The sequence below is a fragment of the Chelmon rostratus genome, chromosome 15 (genome assembly GCF_017976325.1).
Source record: "Chelmon rostratus isolate fCheRos1 chromosome 15, fCheRos1.pri, whole genome shotgun sequence".
Classification (NCBI taxonomy): Eukaryota; Metazoa; Chordata; class Actinopteri; order Chaetodontiformes; family Chaetodontidae; genus Chelmon; species Chelmon rostratus.
Window position 1 is genome coordinate 19,053,909 of NC_055672.1, and position 22,057 is coordinate 19,075,965.

The window sequence follows — 22,057 nt, forward strand, 5'->3', positions numbered from 1 at the left end:
TGTTGCCACAATGCTGCCGTGGGAACCGTCGTGAACCGCATTTTTTTTTTTCCTCCTTTTTCACGCTGCGAGATCGCACTGTGTCAGCACCCATCTGAAGTTGTTCCTCCTTTCTTTCGTCTTTAGCCTTTCAGGCATGGTGGGAAAAAGAAGGAGACCGGTCTTTGACGTTACAGATCCACTTTTTCCCAGCCTCCCTCTGCTCCAGTCGACCCTCCTCCGCACGGTGATCCACTTTTCCTTCCGAATGTTCCCGGGCTATACGTCTCATTTTCCCTCTCCCCTTCCTTCTACTGTATCTAACTCTCCCCCTTGCTCTCCCTCCCCGATGCAATGGCTTCATGTTGCGGTGCACCTTCAGGCTGTGTGTGGGATGGTGTTGTGGGCTGGCATCTGGCAGCCTCTGATAAGAGAGCGAGTAAGCTGGTGCTATTCCTTCTGAGATGTTTTTAATTTTTTTTTTTTTTCATCGTCCAGGGAGACCATTGGGCAAGGTTTTTCACTGTGTCTGAAGGACCTTGCATAAAAAGTACTACACAATAGACTAAGACCACAAAAGACAGTTTTTTACTGGAAGGCACATGTGTTCACTGTGTTTAAGTTCACTATTTGCTCTTTTGTGATGATTTCCTCACATGCTGCACCAAACCTTGAAGCTGCATTAACTGATTTTCATGGCCACTCAGCAGCGGCCGAACAAGCTGAAAGCACAACTTAGGACGCGCCGTCTCATAGATTTAGCTAACGTGCTAGCAAACATTTGCCTGTTCGTGCATCCAGCAGACACAGAGCAACATCACTAAGTCACTTGAACGTTAGCTCTGTTTTGGTCTCCACCAACGCTTGAGAAAAATATTGGACTCTTTAGCTGCTAAATGCTCCACCAGTTTAGTACTCGTAGCTTTATATTTTAGCAACTAGCTGGTGCTGGACGGTTGGCGTTAGCGTGTGGTTGGTTTGCATGAGCTTTTTTGCTAACAGCTCCGGTGGCTGGAGGTTAGGTTGCTTAGGGCAGAGTTTGGAGGGCAAAAAAACAAAATATTTAGGTGAAAGGAGCTAGCTGAAAGAAGCTAAAAAGCTTGGCGGAGCTGAAGGGTGATACACGGTTGGTGTTAATTGCCATTCAAAGATGCCTTTTCATATTACACATAGTCAATGTATATGCAACAAATATTAGCCTAGCAGTTCGCCCATATAAGCTTTATGATATGGCAAACTTGTTAGCAAACAGTTGCTTATTTAGACTTCCAGCACTTGACAGTTGAAATCTCTTTCTCTGAAGTTTTGGTATTAATTGCTTACCTCAGTGGATAAATGCTATCAACATCTGTATACTCGTTTAGCGCCTCGGGCTGCATCGTTGAACAGCATACGTGCCCCTTCTAAGGGACGTATCTCCCCTATTACACTTTTTTCACCAGCTTAATGTCGTGTTTGAACTAGGGTTGTGGGGATGCGGCGGAGGGACTAACATTATTTGCCACTCTGCAATTAATTGCAAATGTGACTCCAGGGAAAGAGTCAGACACACCTAATTGCTATCCATGTTAGGCCTCACATGGGGATGTGAATGTATAATGGGCCACGGATTGATCCTGCCTCTGCTAGCGGTGGTGGCGGAGAGGAGGAGTGCCAGACTGGCTGGCAACATTATTTCCATTCTATGGCTCTTCGATCACAGAAATGTGTCCCAAAATGCCAATTCATAAACTATTGTGCTTTATAAGCTTGTCTGTGGTCAGTGTTTTTGTCTTGTTCATTTTTTTTTTTGTAATTTTGCTGTTCCAACGGTTTGGGTGATTGGCTGTCTTGTTTATTTCTTATCTAATTGTTCTATAAAATCAATGAAAACATCGTTCCTACAGGAGTTTGAAGCTGTTAGCTTCGGACAGAGGGACCACAGAGAGAGGTGCTTTTCCTATTTGTTTTGAACTATTTTTGGCAGGTCTTGTCTGCCTTTTATTATAGCCAGCAGTAAAGAAATGACAGGAAATGGGGGGCTGTTGACTCATTTTTGACCAGCAGGACCCAGTAGGCCCCAGTGAACCAGACATTATCTGAGTTTGAAGTCATTAACACAGGTGCTCCTCAAGGATGTTTGAGTTCTCCCATCATGGTTACGTTATATACAAATGACTGTGCAAACAGTCATCCCAACACTTTTATTGTCGAGCTTTCTGATACCAGGGCAAACAGTCAGAGTTATAGAATCCAAGATGTTCATTTACATGCATTTTGAGTGGACAGCCGAGACACATCGCCGTTCACACCTGTGTATATCACGCGTCTTCAAGGTGTCCTGCTGTCCACTTGTGTTCAGATTTCCTTACTGCCCGTATCATTTCTGCCATAAGGTCAAAGGGCCCTGCGCACTGTTATTACGTGTCGTCAAATTTGTTTCATCTGAGAAAAAGAAAAAGGAACTCCAATCAGTGCTCCTCTCCATTTTTTTCAAGCGTTGGCATGCTGAAACAACCGCCGTGTCCTGCACTGACGTGATCTGTTCCTGTTAAGTACACTACAAACAATATGTGGTCACATGTGTCCCAGAACACCTGTGCAACTGGTTTGAGTGATCAGATCACAATGCATCTTGGTGGTTGTTTACACTTGTATTAGCGCTGTGCATCCGATCACCCAAGACGCATGTCAATGCTAGGTGTACACAGTGTCCAACAGACCTTACAGAATGAAACATGAGGGGAGTGTAGTTACCGGGGAGGACACATTGACATGAACTAAAACTCAAGACAAAGAAACCCCGCCCATGCTGTCAGAGCTCTTGGTACAGCCGTCTGCATAAAACTAGGCTTCACCTTCAGCTCCATCTTTTGTCAGACCAGGAAGGAGAACTCAGCAGCCATGTGACTCAAAGATGAACAGAAATTAATTCATAGAACTTAATTAAACCAACTAGCAATATGACAAAGGAAAATGTAATTTAAATGTGTGCACTTCATCCAGAAAACTGTCTTTGAATATGCGTGTGAGTCCTGTATTCAGCAGTATCCAACAGTAGCTCCGCTTGTTGCGCAGACTCAGGGTGTTTGGGGTTGGACAGTGGGTAATGATGTTATTTCATCATGCCGTGATGGAGAGTGTCTTGCGTTACAGACTTTCAGCTTGGGTTGGTAACGTGTTAATCAAGTTTAAATCAGGATAAACAGACTGGTCCAAACAGCAATGAAGGTGATGGGGGTGAGGGCGCATCCCTCCCTTCAAATGCTCTTTAAGAAGGATGTGGTTAAACAGGCTAGGAAAATGGTGGCTGACCCCTCCCGTGTTTTGTATTCAGAATATAAACTGCTCCTGTCAGGGTGACGCTACAGGGTTCCAATTAAATACAGGAAAAGATACTGAATAGGTATAAAAGCTCTTTCATCCCACTATCAGCGAATCTCCTAAACTCAGGACATAAGGATGTGAAATGAGGGTAGTGCTGCATGTACTACAATGCACTTATGCCTCCACTTGTCTGAGCAGTGCACTTTATGTCTGTTATTGCACTATATTGTGTGTATGTATTTTCATGTGGAAGCCTTTATATCCAAGCCAAATTTCCCGAGGGGCAAGCAATCTTTAATCTTTAATCTTAACCACTCGGCCACCAGGGTGCCTTGAATTCCTGAGCATGATAATACAGCTGACCAAACATGTCTGATGTCACTTCCCTTGTCTTTTGTGTTAGTAATACAGTTTTTTTTTTCTTTTACGTATAAAGCCAGTAAAAATATGGATTGTTGGGGTGGGTGCCAAGGGATCAAGACACGTCATTCATCATCTCACTGCCATCCATTGCTAAAATATAGGCAAAAAACACTTCAAAGTGCATTATGTACCAAATACAATGTACGCAACTAAGAAAGGAGGAGAGGATTCTGAAGGAAATCCTCTTTTCAAACCAACAGCATTTCTCTCCAACAGCTGTCTGTGAGTAAACAGCAATCAAATTTAAATTTTAAATCAGCTGATCTGCGTCATCTTGTGGGAGTGGTTTGTGGTTTACGGCACATGTTGGAAGGTGTGATGAAGATCTATCCCAGATCCCCCAAATCAAGCTGCACTTTATGTATGTGTATCTGTTGTATTTTTGTGTATCTCTATTTTTTCAGTGCTCACAAAGCATGAACAAATATGTAGACACTAGAATAATTTAGACGTGGTGTTTTGTAGCTCTGAACCTTTTGTCTTAGTCAAATCATCATACAGTGCATCATCACCTCATGAATAAACTTCAGCCATCTCGCACCCTCAGGGCTGTTTCAGAGCCTTGATTCTTCTGTTAGACATGAGATCAAACACATCATGGAGCACACAAGAACCCAGTGAGAAAACACACACACTCACACACACACACACACAGACACAATCCTGGCCCTGGGTATCTCACCCTTTGCTCCAGCTCACGCCTGAAAGGTTCAGAGGCTCCGGCTGGAAAGTTCAGCAGTCAGGAGCGACGTGATGTGATGTGCCGGGCAGGGAGCCAACCAAATATTAAATGAATGAGAGACACAAGTGAGATGCTTTGACTGGATAAAGGCGGCAAAAGCATGAGGTGTAGCCAATGACATGTCAGCTACCCATTTATGTCTGATATAGCGCGGAACCCGTGGCTTGCCTCGGGAGGTGTGAGGGCTGTTATGTGATGGATACAGGAGCGTATCCTCCACTGCAACTATAAATGTGACCAGCTTTAAACTCTATTTGTGTGAGCTGTCTGAAACTATACAGCAAACTGACTCATCCCACATGTTTATTCTGTTTTATACTGTAGGCAGGTTCCATATCTGCGCCTCTACAGCCACCATTATTGAGCCGTTTTAGGGGAAAAGCACAAATTCAGAGATGTGGTCATTACTTTGTACTACGGCACAGATCGTTCCTGACGTATCAGCCATTACGCACCACTGGACCTTTCTAAGAACCCTTTTTTAGGATCTCGGAAACCTTGCAGGATGATGATGAAAGGGCACAGCGCCATTGTGTTGCAAATGTGCAAAAATTGTGCCTCAGACACAAGCTGCAGTTTTTTACTCCATTATTAGACTAATTGGCCTATCTTCACACTTTTTAATAGTGTGTGGAAATGCAATGAGGAACGCACAAAAGGGACTCATAATTCCTGATTTAGCTCCTGCTGTCCTTTAGTTATGGGGCTAAAAGGGCTGAAAAGGAGCTAAAATCAAAGAAAGATGCCTTTTGTCTAAAAATCAAAATCATTCTTCTTCTCTACTCCAATTATTTGGTCACTTAACAGAATAAAGTGAACGTTTCCATAACGTGTTGAAGCTACTGTTTGTGATAGAACAATCCTCGTATGTCGCTTAAATGAGGACAACATGTATTAGTCTATTCCACTCTATTGATCATATTCATTCCTCACTGTCAGTAGCAGTTTCACAGTAGTTTGTGTTCCTTCCATGTGCGACAAACTCCAGATGGTTTGAGCAACCTACATCATTATGGTGGTTGAAAGCAAAATAAAACCCTGTCGAAGCCTGACTCTCCATCTGCACGATTCACGTCTTAATCGGGCTCCTGGCAGATCTTGGACTGCAGAATATCTCTTACAATTCAGTGCAACCTGCTCTGCTCAGATGATTCAGCTTACCTCCACTGGCACATTTGCTGTTGATTATGAATTAAGCCCATATCAGGCAGCCCAGACTGCCAGTGCGCATTGTAATGTCACGATTAAGCTTTGCCATTAACCTTAGTTTTTGCCAACTCATGTTTCTTAATTTCTTTTTTAGAAATAATTAACTTTTTTTTTTCATTTTCAATTCTGTATTTTTCATCAGGAGGTCGCCAGCATCCCCAAATCACTTCTCTGACCTTAGCTCTTCCTTTCGGAATAGCTTTGCAAAACATTATAATGTAATTTCAGCAGGAAATTGATAAGAAGCATTGGAGACATTTAAGGAATGAGGCACATTCAGGCCACAACAAGCTAAATATTTTGCCATTCAAAACAAGATAAATAGACAGAGTCTAATCTGATAAAGGTTAATTAGGTCGGCACTGGTTAAAAAGAAACCAAAACAAAACAAAACAATTTATTAACTGCTGGCCTCGAGCAGCATCAATTAATTTGATCCTGTTTTGGGCTGTGGAGACCTCCCCCCTGTGCTGGCATTCATTAGCGTGCATTGGGGGGTTTTATCAAATACCAAGCAGGGCTGTGAAGTGTGGTTCAATTAATCAGCGTGTATGTGACAATGTGTATTTGCAGTTGGATGTCGGATGCATGTATGCAATTAGCGCAAGACAAAGGTGAACTAGTGCAATGAAGAGGCTACACAGTCTTAATACGGCTGACCTTTCCCGCCATGATGGCTTATTAAAGCAGCAGCTGTCTCAAATGATGACGAAAAACGTCAGAGATGAACAGTGAAACAAAGCGTCAATAATTAGCTCACAGGTAATTCTTAAATATTCAGACGCAGACCTTCCACTTTCTGAAACATGGAAGCTCAAATCTTTGTGACGGTGGTTCAAAACAAGAAGCGTTGAAAGGAAACGTGGCTGCTGTCAGTTTTTAAGTTCATCTCCTACATTTGTCTTGAGGTGAAGAGGACAGACGCGTGCCGCTGTTCTGAAAACAACAGGAAGATACTCATTCGTGCAGCTTTTCTCGCTCAGCAGCTGGAGCTGCAACACTGGCTGTGACAGCTCATGGGGGCAATTAAGATATTTTAAAGCCCTTAGCGCCCAATTGCCCCACGTGTGATTTCTGAGTACATTGCTAACTGGAGCTGCTAATACTGTAGCTAATTCAGGATAATTTAATGGTGCCAAAGGCTAAAAATGGCTAAAAATGTTTCCACAGCTAAATCACTGACTCCATGGCATCATTATACTTCCTGTTTACGTCCCCTGAAGCATTATGTGAACTGTATCTCCAACACTTAGAGCATGATTATGAGATAAGATAATCCTTGATGGTCTAATATTAACTGTTTTCATGTTGCACTATCAATACCCTGTTTACCAAGCTCACAGTATCGACACTGTTGTGAATACTAACGCTCTGCTCGATCCATCGGGGTGGGAGGCAGTTGCCTCGACTTTGAATGACTGATTGATGAAAACTGTTTCGAGCAAAAGTTCAGTTTCCCGACAGGAAGCCGCTTTACGAAAAAAACATAACCATGGCCTCGGCTTCATAAAGTTCTCTTGTTAAAAAGTGCAGACACGATTACAACTGCACCTTGCAGAGGCCCACTCAACCATATCATGACTCCGGCAACTGGGCTGCAGAAGCCCGTCAGAGACAAAGTGTATTTACCAGCAAACTCAAGGCTGATTATAGAGTTTTCAAATGTCTTGTGGAAAACAAACTGAGCACCTTGGGGCTGTCTTTGATAAATAAACATTCTGGACCTTTTGGCTCTGTCAGTTATATTACATCATGCACAGGCCAAGGATGCATTTGAATGATGTCTGACTGTACAGATGGAGAGGCATGGAAAATGCGCTGCAGCAGGGAGAGAGATTGCAACCTCCGACCCAGTAGTTATGTCTTGAGTGCCAACGAAAGCAAATTATTTTGTTGGGTTTTTTTTGTTAACGTTGTCCTTGGGGAGAATGTAATCTCTCCATATTCTAAAACTTCCAATTCCTATGTGCCATGAAATGTCCTTAAAACAGGACTAAGAGGCTACAGCTACTCTAGCAACGATACAAAGTAAGTAATGTTTGTGTGGCCTGCAGCACTTTGGTCATATTGGAGTAAGATGTTAAGGTTTTGACCTGCCTGTATACAAAGTTCAAATAAAGTACAAAGTCATTTTTCAGTTTTACTGGTGCTCGTAGAAGCCAATCCGCAGCCTTCGTCTGTTCAAGCAGATCTATTGTATAGGCTGTAGGCTGATAAAAGTCTGCATCTATTTCATAAGCCTTTTCTGAGACAGATAGCAGAAAGAGGTTGATGTAATCATCAATACCTGGCTGTTGCTGTTCTAGAAAGTTAGACACATTCAGGTGGTCCTTTGTTATCCAGCAGACACAGGCGACTGTGTCCTGTGTGTGTGGGTATATGTGATTGAACAGAAAAATTGCTTTGGTTATCATCCAGAGAAGCACCAGGTTTCAGCCACGATGCGCCGCTTCCATTTTCCACTCTGATAATCTCCATCTTTTGTCAAGATTTTCCATGTTGGCAAGACCCAGTTTATAAATTCTGTGAGCAATTTTTGCGCTTGCATTCATTTTCACATGTAATTTCCCCGAGAATGCCAGATTGTAGATTTGTCATATGAAAGGAGGAGAACTGTTAGTCTGTCAGTTTAAAGCTGCACAAAGCAACTTTATGCGTCCCGGCTGCTCCAAATAGCAGTGAGAGATACAGTAGCTGTTGTCACTGTTCCGAGCGTCAGCACCCACAAATGATGCAACATTACATCTGTGGACTGTGCACGGCACACTCAGGTTTACCAAGCTGTCATCCTGTGACACGTTTTATCAAAGCATAGCAGAAGAAAGAGAAAGAGAAAACATGCAGTGCTGGGGAGTCCAGCTCTCTCTGCTCAGTGCTCACTCAGTGTTTAGGAGACAGCAGTTCCCCCCCGTGTGTGTGTGTGTGTGTGTGTGTGTGTGTGTGTGCGTGTGTGTGTGTGTGTGTGTGTGTATGTGTGTGTGTTGGACCAAAGCTGAGCACCACTGAACACAGCTGACAGCTGCAAATATCACAGAGGCAAAGACACCGGAGCTCAGTTAGGAGGGTCTGAGTACAAAGGAGTGGGGCGCTCCTTACTGTTGCAGCCCCGGTGAAAAGACAGGTGAAAGGCATTTGTCAGGCACGGATTAGGACCTGATGCCCTGCATGCAGTACGGCATCTTCATGGACTGATGCATTGAAGGTTTGTCGCTGGCAAAGAAGCCACCAGAATGACCGTCCTCCTCTCCCTCAGGCAAATGTCCAAGTGTACTATAGGTACTGTAGGCCCTAACAGATGGCGACACAGCTGTGCAGGCATGTTCATGGGAAGGTTACCCTTGTTCAACAAACTCCCACTCGCAGAACACACCTTGTTTTTGACAACTCTTACGGTCTCTCTGCCACGCCTGCCTGTCTTTGTATGTTTCTTTTTCTCTCACTCTCTAATAGGTTCTCATAAACAGATGATTAAAAAGATCAGTACAGAATAGATTCATGTGTGGTTTATAGACTGTGATCATGGGTAAGAGCTACTGCTTGCTCAAGGTTAGGGAAGAAAGAGCTTGCTCTCAGGATACAGACGTAATCAGCCACAGTTTGTAGAAGCGTGATAGCATCACGCTGTCGTCTCAGTCACATGAACACAAGACGCTGCTTACCACCGCTGAGGACCGCGCCATGTGTTCCAGTGTGCAAAATAAGGGGAAATACTTCGCAGATTTGGGAAACATGTTTTCTTGCCAAAAGTTAGAAGAGATGGGTCAATACAGCTCAATGTCTGTCTTTTTATTATGAAGCAGGCCAGAGACCGTAAACTTTTTTTATGTTCGCCTTCAGACTGGAAGCAGGGAGAAGCAGCCAGTGTGTAGCAAAATATTAAACTATTAAAGCTGAAGTCTTAGCGCTGCCTGGAATCCACAATATCTGTTTTTGTGGGTTTTGCAAAAAATATGAAATTAGTATAGATGAATAGAACAAAATTTTCTTTATCTACATGTTAAAATGATAAAAAGGTGAGGTGAGTGACCTCCAAAAAGCTACAGACCAGGCAGCTAAAGTCTTGCGCTGCCGGTTTTTAATTGTACAAATATAATAGCCTAATATATTAAGTTTAATCTGACAGATACAGTATGCTGCTCCTCCACATTAACTACTTGAAAAGCCTCATTTGAGTCATTAAATATACAGTCTAAGTGAAAATTAAAGTTCTTAGTAACTTCCCGGAGTCCCTGCTGGTTGCCTGGCAACCTCATAGTCACGACAAGGCTCCAGGAGGTTGCAATGCGCAGCCATTGAGCCGGGCTACCTGTTTTACCCTTGTTTCCAGGCTTTATGCTAAGCTATGATGACTGTCTGCTGCCTCTAGCTTCATATTTAATTGACAGATATGACGGTGGTATCGATTCTTACTTTCATCAAGAAAGTAAATAAGTGCATTTCCCAGAATGTGAAATAAAAGTCCTTGTTATTATTACACAGTATAGGTTGTTTGGACTGACATAGGTGTAATGTGTATGGCACAGAACCCCCCAACTTTCTTGCATCTGAAGTCCAGCCCACCAGCTGCCCTGACAAACTCACTGGTCCACTTCGACCAGTTAACCAATCAATGTCCATCAACCATCAGTAAGATAGATTTACTACTGACAGGAAATCAGTTCCATAAATATATGTTCCCTTTCAGGAAATGGACAAAGAAAAATTGATCAGTGTAATCTAGAGTTCCTCTCAGTGTGTATACTATGTACTAATTATACCTTATTATTGGTTTGCTATCATTCCATAGCATAAAGCTATGAAAGAGCCAAGAAACAAATAGCTCATGATGTTAATAATGATTTTTTTTTCCTCCTAGGCACACATTCTTCATTCATTACTAACTATCATGTGTGAAATATGTTAGAATGGCTTCACAGTTCTTTTCAGTGTTGGTGATGCATGACAGCTACTTACAATGGGTCGGGATTTCAAGGTAGTTATGAGCAGCATACAATGAGTGCAAACTGTGCAAAGAAAAGATGTGAGCTTGAAGTCTAGACTCTGATGAAAGCCACGAGAGAATGAAGAATCAGTACGACAGACGCAGTGTCTCCGTTTGGGAAAGAGGGCAAAAAGCTTGAATTTCCATTTTGTTGGAGAGTGCTTTAAAGCAATAATTGACGGGTGTGCACAATGTCCGTTATTAGTTATAGTTAGTTATTTTCTATATTGTCAATTGATTGATGTCAGTACCACTAACTGACACTGTGACATCAGTACAAGTGATTCAACTAATGACCAGTTCTTAAAAACTTTTATACTTGTTATTTTAAATACATTATTCCCTCCCTCTGTTGAGGAAATTACATCCTTTTATATCCATAGAAGCGACAGCAGCACGTTTTAGTTTCTGAGCGCACCAAAGTCGCTGCCAAAACTGAGAAAAAAACAGATTAATTAAACCTGAATTCATTTGCATTTTTTTCAAGGTGTACTGAGTTGTAATACTCTATTCTTCAACAGCATGTAGTTAATACAAAAGTTAATACAAAAGTGAAATAATGTGTTGAAAAAGAAGCTAGAACGATAAATGTAACAAACAACAGACGGTAGCTGCAGTCTTTGTCCTTTGTTGACATGAAAAGGCCTGTTAATGTTCCATGAAAGACGCTTTCTTCACCTCAGCTATTAATTGACTATTACCACAGGACCTCCTTTCACTCGTCCATGGTCCATAGTGGGCTTCTTCTTTCATGCGGGCGACCATCAAGTTTTGTTCGCTGACATGACAGAAACTTTAGAACTAAAACTAGTGCTAGTATTACAGTGCAGTATTATAAGGAAAATGTAACTTGTCCTTGCATGGATGCTTAGTTTATGTGAGAAAAACTGACAAGTAACAGAGTGTAGCCGACTGTGTGCTTTAATGTCAGTATTGTCAGCGTTTGCAGCACAGGAGTGGATTTTGGAAAGGTGATTGCAAAAAAGACTTTTCAGAGGCTAAGCATCGCTCTGACTGTAGCCGTATGCACACAGCCTCAAAATATGGGGAAATCAAACAGCGTGACACGCCTGCTGGGCCTAGTACGGTTGCTGAGCCATGATTGGACATTTGCTGTTCGGGTGAGGAGTCAACAGATGCACTGACAACACAACAAGTGATTTGTAAAGCTAAATCTCATGACATTCAGTATACACCCCATTTCATACATTTAAATAATCAGTATTTATACATTACACCCCGTGCATGAAATAAAAAGCCAAACAAGCTCACTGTATTTTCGGAGATAAAGGCAGGCATGGTAGTCACTAAAGAAGCCAGAGGGTCTCTGCTGTTCAAATAACAAGTTTATGATGAATTTCATACTTGCATATCACTACTAATGCACTGTAGAACTGTATAACATGTGTGTTTGTTGGTGTTTCAGCAGCAGCTTTGTCCCTTACACTGAAATATAGATGGTGTTGCAGCCTTGGTAAAGGCCATGAGCAAATGGAGGTGGACATTAAACATCATCCATGGTTCTCATCTCTTTGTGATTGAACCTCTTCTCTCCCTTAAAGGTCACCCCTGCCTCTCGTCGGACTGGTTTTCTCTGCCCAGTAACCACAGTACTGCCCACAAATGACACATGCGTTGATGGGAAACTGTTGCGAGATTGGATATTAGACTGAACTTTTCAACTGCATCCAGCCAGCTCTTTGTCCATATCGGACAATTTGTATATTTTCCCCAGTATTTGAAATGCTCAGCCACCACAACCGTCCCTTTTCGGGGGAAAAAAAAGATCAAAAGAAAAATTTACTAGATGCTGTCCATTAAACTGAATCCATGAGAGAAGCTGTCCGTCATCACTGACAGCTCTCACAACGAGGCCTTCTGGGGATTAGCTCCAGAGTGCTGAGAGGGTCAGAGCGGTATGCGTCGAGTCTGCAATTATTTGGCTAAAATAAACAGCTTTTCCACTGAGTTTCACACAGTTATGTGCAGCGCTGATTGAATTCTAATATAATGAGCTGCTCAGAAACATGTGACAGCTGAGAGAAAAGGTCCATCTGGGGTATGAATGTTGCTTGGCAATTCGCTTCTTTCTCTGTGACACCTTTAAAGTCGAACTGAAATTCAAATTCATTTTTTGCAATGAAATCAGTATATACCCTTGGTGTTTGTTTTGACTTCTGTACTTTTTTTTTTAATCTAAGGTTGTTTGCCAAAAAGAGGAGATTTTTCTTATTTTTCTGCAGTGACAGCACCCCCAAAATGAGTGTTCTCCAGATGGAGATAAGTTTTGGGACCAACTGTAACTTTTCCATTATATATATGATCGCCGCAATGTCAGAAATCACACAAATTTTTTTATCTCATTAGCTCCAAGGACCAGTCAGTTAACCAGCTGGGGGACCAGCGTTGTTGGCTGTTGGTTAGTCCACCACAATTGGCTAACTAGCCAAGCTTGCTAGCTTCCAATTTTCAATCCCAAATGTTGAATGCAGACAGGGAAAGGACAGACAGCTTAAATCACTTGAGATTGCTAGAACTGTGTGGGCGCGTTGAAAAGAAGGCAAAGTTATCAAAGTTTATAGGCAGTAAAGTCTTTGCATTCGGACGCATTGTAAATGAAGCTTATTTTATGGAAATGTCAATTCCTCCACTGTTATTGATTTATTTCTTCCTTTTTAATGATTATTGCAGCGTCTCGACGAAAATGTTTTCTCCCGCCTGCCATGTCGTTCTAATTATCTCTGTACAACACACAGTCCAGATGCAGTGGCACTTCATGATGTAATTACAAACTGACATTGAAAAGGAGAGGGGTTATTTATGCATATTGCCTCTTGTAATTATGAGTTATTGAAGAGCCTACACATGAAGTGGTGTTACAGGGTAGTCGAAGATAAGGAGTCCTCATGTCGCGACCAGCATCTCACGCACTTATGCATGATAATGAATGATAGCAGAAACACGCGTTAACATGAAAACATTTCAACTGTCCCTCCCAATGGCGCTAGTGAGACCAACACAGGCTGGAAGGCAGAGTTTTCCATTGATAAATGGTGCTGGTGTAATAAAAAAGATGATTGAAATTGATTTTTAGGTTTTGAGTGTATTAGGAATTAATGATACAAATGTCTGGGGGAATTAAAAGCTCGTTCGAGGAAGCCATGCGTGGCCATCAATTCGGAGGAGTCAGCCAGGTGTGAAGGCTGTTAAGACGCTCGCAGATGCGTGCTGATTTTGTCAGCCAAATCTGACGAGTCTAACACCTGCGGCTTGTGGAATATTTTTTTTTCCAAATTGCATTATCTTTTGCCAAAACGGTACAGACAAGATGGGAAAGGGAACACATAAGGCAAATGGATTGACATACACTGTTTTTTAACATGCAGAGCAGAGCTTTAATCCTACCCCTTTTTCATATTAAACTGGCAAGATGACACCACATCCCAATGAAGAACTCATCTGTTGCTTACTGCATGTACATGTATATGTGCCCTCCTTTTGAACTAGCTTCCACTGCGTGCATAACAGTATATCCGTAATGACAGCTTACTGTATAAGCATGTGCATAATGAAAAATAGCTTCTTAGCAGTTTAATCCCAGGATTCATTCAGCGAGAGCCCTCATGTTATTTCTCACACCTTCTTTGCATTGCAAACGACATGCATATAAATGTTATAATGGATAATATTAATGTGAAAAATCCTCAAGGATGACAATCAGGCCAGCTCATCAAGTAAGCAGAAATTTTTGCCGACATGGTCCAAGGACCGTGGTTGATTTTTGTCTGACCTGTGTTAATGGGTGCTGCGACACACACATAACTGCAGCTGTTTTTTTTTTTTTTGTTTTTTTTTCTGTTCTGTTAGTAAATTCTGGTGTGACGATTACCTTACATTATTGTATTTTCTGATATTTTAATGTTGTAATGCTTAGACGTTGGACCTTGAAATCATCATGCAGCTTAGTGCAACCAAATATTGTCTGCCATAGGCAACTAAAAATATGTGAAGTGGTAATACTGAATCATCTCAAATGTGATCATTGTTTCCTTTTGTTTTTGCAGGTCCCCTTTGCATGAACTAACATGGACAAAGTGGTCATCAGTCTCCTGCTTCTGGGAACCGCAGTTACGATGGTCCATGCATGTCCCAAATACTGTGTCTGCCAGAACCTCTCAGAGTCCCTGGGGACTCTGTGCCCTTCCAAAGGCCTGCTCTTCGTACCACCGGACATCGACCGACGAACTGTGGAGCTCCGGCTGGGCGGCAACTTCATCCTCAAGATCACCACTCAGGACTTTGCCAATATGACAGGTCTGGTAGATCTCACCTTGTCCCGCAACACCATCAGCGCCATCCAGCCATTCTCTTTCATCGATCTGGAGACCCTGAGATCCCTGCACCTCGACAGTAACCGGTTGACCGAGCTGGGACCAGATGACCTCCGAGGACTGGTCAACCTGCAGCACTTGATCCTCAACAACAATCAGCTGAGTCGGATCTCCAAAGCAACCTTTGAAGACTTGTTACTGACATTGGAGGATCTGGATTTGTCATACAACAACTTACGCAGTGTGCCTTGGGAAGCCATACGCAAAATGGTCAACCTCCATCAGATGAGTCTAGATCATAACCTCATCTCTTTTATTGCTGAGGGGACTTTTACAGATCTGGATAAACTGGCTCGCTTGGACCTCACCTCCAACCGTCTCCAGAAGCTCCCCCCGGACCCCATCTTCGCACGCTCTCAGAGCAGTGTACTTATGAGCACTCCTTACGCACCTCTACTCTCTCTAAGCTTTGGTGGAAATCCACTGCATTGCAACTGTGAGGTGCTGTGGCTTCGAAGGCTGGACCGTGAGGATGACATGGAAACCTGTGCTTCTCCTGCGAGTCTAAAGGGGCGCTACTTCTGGTCTGTACGTGAGGAGGAGTTTGTTTGCGAGCCCCCTCTAATTACGCAACATACACACAAGTTGCTCGTGCTGGAAGGCCAAACGGCGAGCCTGCGCTGTAAGGCAGTTGGTGATCCAATGCCAACTGTGCATTGGGTTGCTCCTGATGACCGTTTGATCAGTAACTCCTCCCGAGCAACGGTTTATGAAAATGGCACCCTGGACATTACAATCACCACATCTATGGATTACGGGACCTTTACTTGCATAGCTGCCAACGCTGCTGGGGAGTCTACAGCCTCCATTGAGCTGTCAATCATTCAACTCCCCCATCTGAGTAATGGTACAAACCGTACCACACAGTCCAAGTCAGGGCTATCGGACATAACTAGCTCCACCAAGATCAGTAAAGGGGAGCCTAAACCTCTGCCGGAGAAGGTGGTATCTGTATCAGAAGTGACTGCCGTCTCCGCTCTGGTCAAGTGGACTGTTAGCAAATCAACTCCAAAGGTCAAAATGTATCAGCTTCAGTACAACTGTTCTGAGGATGAGGTCCTCATTTACAGGTAAGAATGATTAATGAAACTCGATTACATCCAAGTAGGAGCTGAGACCTTTCTGGTCAAAGTGGTAAATTAAGCCCGAGGTATAATCTTAGATAATAATGATAATACTTTATGTATGATAATACTAGTAGCTCAGCTTCTTCAGTCGATTGCTAATTGTTTGCTGGGTGAGTACTTTGTTATTCAGCATTTCCCTAAATAGTCAATTGCTTTCACCAAAAGAGTGACCAGTGAGTGCAGATTTTTGAATTTTCAGTGAAACCCAAAGTGAAATCCTTGCCCTGAACCATTAATTAGAAATCCAAGAAGAAAAAGGATTATAGACCCTCATTTTAATATATTCTTCTTAAGCTGCTCGAGTCCATAAAATGTAAGCTCGCTGTAGCTGGAGATCTTTGGGCTCTGTGAAATCAATTTCCTGTGTCAAATGACACAGTGAAAGTAGTGACATTCAACCAAGATAACTGAGCTGGATATGCAGAAAAGGGCCTCGCTGTTTAACATTAAATCAACTGAGGGGAGACATTAACGAAGACCAAATATATACTGTGCTGTGCTGTAAGAACAAATAGATCAATTTTTATTGGCCCTGTATGTAAATCTATAGGAAACATTTCATGGCTGACAGCTCATAGATATTTTCCTGTGCTTACCATGCACATCACATCACTCTCTTCTCGAGTTCAGCATCCCTTTGTGCCCCAGTGGCTCAGTACACTTAAACACAACTACGCAATCACAGAATGACTGCCATCGCTATGCTAAACATGGTATTCACGGCATCAAAATAGTGTGAAAATTGGCAAAGTGGCCTGTTGTGGATAGCAGTTTTGTGTCAGCTTCATGCTTCCTCAAACACTGACAATGCAATAGCAACATCTCATCCAATAATTTATTCTGTGCCATAGTCATACACAATTTACCTATACTGAGCATTCCAGCAAGAGCTGCTTAATGGAAGATAATTGACAGAAAGTGGGAAGGCAAAAAGTCTGGTTATTAGCTGTGAATATGAGATTAACACTGTACACAGTACTGAAGAAAGATATTACTTTGTTCAAACACTGTGAATGCAAGCCACCATCCCTGCGAATTCAATAATAAGGTGTTTATCTGATTCTCTTTCTTTCACACGCTGTGCCAGTTTGTCATGCCAGGGAAAAGAGAACAATATGAATTTTCAATACCTTTTTTTTTCCCAGTGATAGAAACACTGAATGACTCATCTGCGTTTCTTGAGAATGCATTTCTGAATTTCCCCTAATGTTTATAAATTTGCAGACATAACACTGATCTGTGCTTTATGAATTGCATTCTTCCCATTTGCAGCAGCTAAATTATTTTTCTGAAAAGTGTTTTTTTTTTTTTTTTTTTTTTGTAATGGCATTCCTGATGTTGTTATCAGTGAAGAATCATTACTAACAATTACCACAACATATGCATTTGATTTGCCATGGTAGCTAGTTTAATACATGAAAAACATGCATACTTTGCCTCTCAACTATTAATTTCTCATTTGGTTAATAGCCTTAGTATAGTGATTTATGGTTCTGATTTTCTCAGTTTGACTTCACTTATGAGTGCTAGCTTTCAAATTTCCGAGGTTACATGATTTAAAGCTTTAAATTGGTTAGTTCATAATCAGTGGACACAGTATGTGGTTTATATACGGTCGAAAGATGACCTAAAGCAATGCATTTTTTGTGCTCTTATATATATAAACTAATGGTCTCTTACATAAGTGTGCAATCCTTTTGCATGTACAAAGACAATTTAGGAGCTAGAAGGAAAAGATAACTAGCACAGAGAGACCAACTACTGTTTTGGAATTAATATTGATATGACTTCATTGATCGCGTAGGCACACCTACCGTGCACCTCTAGTTGGTTGACACAGTTTCCCAGGGCACTGCCCGCGCTCAAGCAATGGCATGATTAAAAATCAATCAGAACCATGTGGGGGAGGACAAAAATTGCATGGCTTCTCTCTAACATGTCAGCCAACGCAGCTTCCTCCTTGTTATGGAAAAAGGCAATTAAGAATGAATAATGGACTGCAGCCCCACTGGTGTCTGGGCTCTGCGGTGACGACGCTTCAGAGGGATCAAAGCTGTGGATGCATAAACTCTAGAAGAGCAGAACTCCAACAGTAGATGGATGACTGAGGAGTCTACTTATAGATAATTATACAAATATAGTTAGGAGTCCACAAGGGCCATTTTCTACCTATATGGTGTATATCAGCCACGATTGTTACTCCATGTTTTATAGCTTATAGCTATATTGATTCCCTACTGTCTTTGTTCGATGTACCCATATCAGATGAGCTCAAACACCCCTGCAGTTACTTTATTTATGTATTCATACAAGACACAGTGATGTTAGCATTGTTGATGTTTAGCCTGGATTTTCAGTAGGTTTTGTCAAAGTTGCAGTTCTCTATCAGCTGAACATTTCAACCAATCACTAATTACCTTTAGCTTTCTATCTCAACTGGTTGAGAAGCCTTGATATGCATTGTATTGATTAATGGTGATATCACACATTGATATCACCACTGTCATGCTAAAATTGTTCAAAGCAAATTATTTCTAAATGCACCTGTATCAAATTCAAATTGTTATGGCAGCACTTGTCTGACTGGCCAGGCACTGCAAAAACTGTACGTTAAGGAAACTGCACTCATACATCAATACATCCGACAGCTACAGTGGCTGTCTCTGCAGTTTCTATAGACAGATAAGTTTGATGGATAAAAATCACTGGCTTATCTCCACAAAGGTTCCTACAGCAGTTAATTGATTGCTGATGCGTCATAGAAAATTAATGTACTGCAGTACTGACTTTCAGGCAGTTGTTTCAGCTCACTCTGTTGTCATTCCAAATGTTTAAATATGACTTAATGCATGCTAAATGGAATGAACAAGAAATTACATTTAGCCAAAACAATATTCAAAAAGTGGTCATTGCATACATATCTCATTACTATCGTTCCATGCATATCAAATGAGTTGTGCTGGCACCAATGAAGTCATCTATCTGAATTATTGTGCATATAAATAGACACTTAATGTGCTTCCTTTTGGCTATTTTTTTTATCGACCCCAGCATAACAGACTAAGCCAGTGTTGCTTTTCATTTCTTACCCTTGTCTTGAACTCCCAGAGCAAGAGGTCTTTATTTTTAATGCCGTGTCTTTGTGTCTCTGTCTTTTTTCAGGATGATTCCCATGACTAACAGAGCGTTTGTAGTCACAAATCTTGTCCCAGGGATGCAGTATGACCTGTGTGTCTTGGCCATTTGGGATGACACCGCCACCACCCTCACTGCCACCAACATTGTCGGCTGTGTCCAGTTCATCACTAGGGAGGACTACCCGCAGTGTCAGTCGCTTCACAGTGGCTTCCTGGGTGGCACCATGATCCTGGTCATTGGGGGCATCATTGTGGCCACGCTACTGGTGTTCATCATCATCCTCATGGTGCGGTATAAGGTGACCAGTGGCGTCCAAACTAATAAATTACCCGATGTGAGCAACACATACTCGCAGACCAATGGGGGGTTGAACAGGTTCAACGGTGCCCCACCACAAGTCAAATCCACCATGGTGGTCATGCGTGAGGAAATGGTAGAGTTCAAGTGTGGATCCCTCCAGAGTAGTCTCTCATCATCCTCATCCTCCTCTAACTCATTAGACAGCCAAACAGGAAGGGGGGCTGGCGACTGCTACAGAATGCAGGGCAGCGAATGCAGCACTCTGCCCAGCAGCAAGTTCAGGAGGCATGGGCACGGTGCTAAAGCACGGCCAAATCTGGACCACCTTTTAGGGGCCTTCACCTCACTGGAGCTGCGAGGGGTAGCAAGGGAACACCAAGGGGCTTCTGGCCCCTCCACCGCTTCCAATGCTATGATGACGGTGGCTATGGTACCCCCGTCCGATAAAGAACCCCTGCTCGGGAGGGCCGAGTCCACCACCATGCTGGGACGCCTCCTAGGGCTGCCCCAGGAGGGCAAGCCCAAGAGGAGCCACTCGTTTGACATGGGTCACGTGGGGGCCACACAGTGTCGCAGCAGCTACCCTCGCAGGATCAGTAACATCTGGACTAAGCGCAGTCTGTCTGTGAACGGCATGCTGCTGCAGTATGATGACAGTGAGGACGAGAAGCCCACTTTTGAGAGCTCTGAGTGGGTGATGGAAAGCACAGTTTGAGTGCAGTCGCTGCAATTGTGAGGTCCACGGCTTAACAATGAATCTATATCAGGAACTAAAGGAACATGAGTGCAGAGGCAGGGACGCACCAGCAGGAATCTGCCTTTGGGTATTGCATGAAGTTCATCCATGTGAATACTGTGTAAGTAATTATGTGAGAAGAGACACTCAAATCGACAGATTCCTGGCCGTGATCTCAAATCTCTGACAGAGTCTAACTGTATTTGAAATATTGTTCCCAATTCGAAACAACATGGAATCTTGGATTGTGCAGATGGAATAATTCCCTATCCACAGGGCACGTGAGAGTATGTGTGAGAGAGAGGGGGAAAAGAAAGATGAGAAACACGATGGATGTCTTATCACAAGAACTGAACACGGAGGATTCGCCTCGACTGTGGTGAATTGTATGTGCATCACAATGTCTTGGACCCTCAGCAAGAAATGGGACTACTGCAACAGTAAAGAGAACGATCAGAAGAGCAAATAGAAAATTAATTCAAAGTCATTTTTATTTTCAACTGGGTTTTTCTATTATTTTTACTATTTATTATTTCAGGTGACCCATCAGCAGGCAGAGGCACAGTTCTTTAATAAGGTTTTAATTGTCAGCAATCAAAAGAAAAAAAAAAGCTTCACATGCAGCCATTTCACATCATTCAACAGTACAATCAATCACAAATTGAAAACATAGTTTCTTTTCAAATATGTGTGGCCCCATGCTCTAGATATCAGCAACACTGAACCACAACAAGCCAGTCTTGTATTTCTACCTCAGGTTATCATATGAGGTTATTTATACAGGAAAGCAAAAGGAAATACAACAAAACCCAAATGCACAAGATCACAAACAGCTCAGAGCACAAAGTTATGTACTTATTTGCAAGTGCTGCAGCCAATCGATGTTGAATCCTTGCTGGGTTTTTTTGAATGCTCTGATACTCGACCAATTGGTTACGAGTGGTGACAGTGGTCCCTGTAGGCCAAACCATTGATGTAAACAGTTGGCCTCAGGGTTCGGTTTCAGATGCTCACATATTACAGACGCCAGACAAGAATAGCCTTTAAAATCCATCAAGCCCACTTAATCACCCACAGCAGCAGGTATTAGTGGGCTGTAATTCTCTTTAGGTAACACAAACAAGAGGGTAAGACAATTACTCATTTAGCCAGGTTAAATGGCGGAATGAGTCCAAATTGAAGTTTATTAGCTTGATAAAGGCTGTTATGCTGTTTGAGTGGACATTAAGGGGAGATAATGGCAGAAAGATCACCTTTTCCGGGCCAAACAGCTGAAAACGTCTGTGGAAATCTGTTTCACCAGATTACATGATACAGAACCTTTGTTGGTTTATGTATTACTTGAACCGATTCATCAAAAGGAGCCATTTATGTTTCATTCACTTTCACACAGAGCTGTACATTAAGGTAAGATACTGTGAAATAGTGGCTATTCAATTTACTGCCTACAATCAACTGAGACATCTGTACACATTTTGATGCCTTTCTCAATATCTTGTGGATCTCTGCTGCATTTCAAGATGCGGGGTGGTCATCTTTTTTTTTTTTCTTCATTTTTGATCATTATTTTCTTCGCCAGGTGTACCGTTCTGTATATTGGCATTTTTTTGTACAATAACTGGGTGAGAATGTAAAGGGGGGAAATCGTGCAGTAGTACTTTTATTTTCATGTGAAGCAAACAGTGAGAAGGTCCTTTACTGTGGTGTACGAACTTGGTCATTGTT

At 42.3% G+C, this 22,057-nt stretch overlaps 1 protein-coding gene across 2 annotated transcripts; it reads left to right on the plus strand.

The window, feature by feature from the left end:
* Positions 1-13,505: 13,505 nt before the first annotated feature.
* LOC121618696 (leucine-rich repeat and fibronectin type-III domain-containing protein 2) lies at positions 13,506-20,311 on the plus strand. Of its 2 annotated transcripts, XM_041954250.1 has the most exons (3): positions 13,506-13,515; positions 14,736-16,101; positions 19,321-20,311. In XM_041954250.1, the coding sequence occupies exons 1-3, from the start codon at positions 13,506-13,508 to the stop codon at positions 20,309-20,311; spliced, it is 2,367 nt and encodes a 788-aa protein (XP_041810184.1). The 2 variants fall into 2 exon arrangements, with proteins under 2 accessions (XP_041810184.1, XP_041810183.1); XM_041954249.1 differs by lacking the exon at positions 13,506-13,515 and having other exon boundaries at positions 14,726-16,101.
* Positions 20,312-22,057: the final 1,746 nt, after the last annotated feature.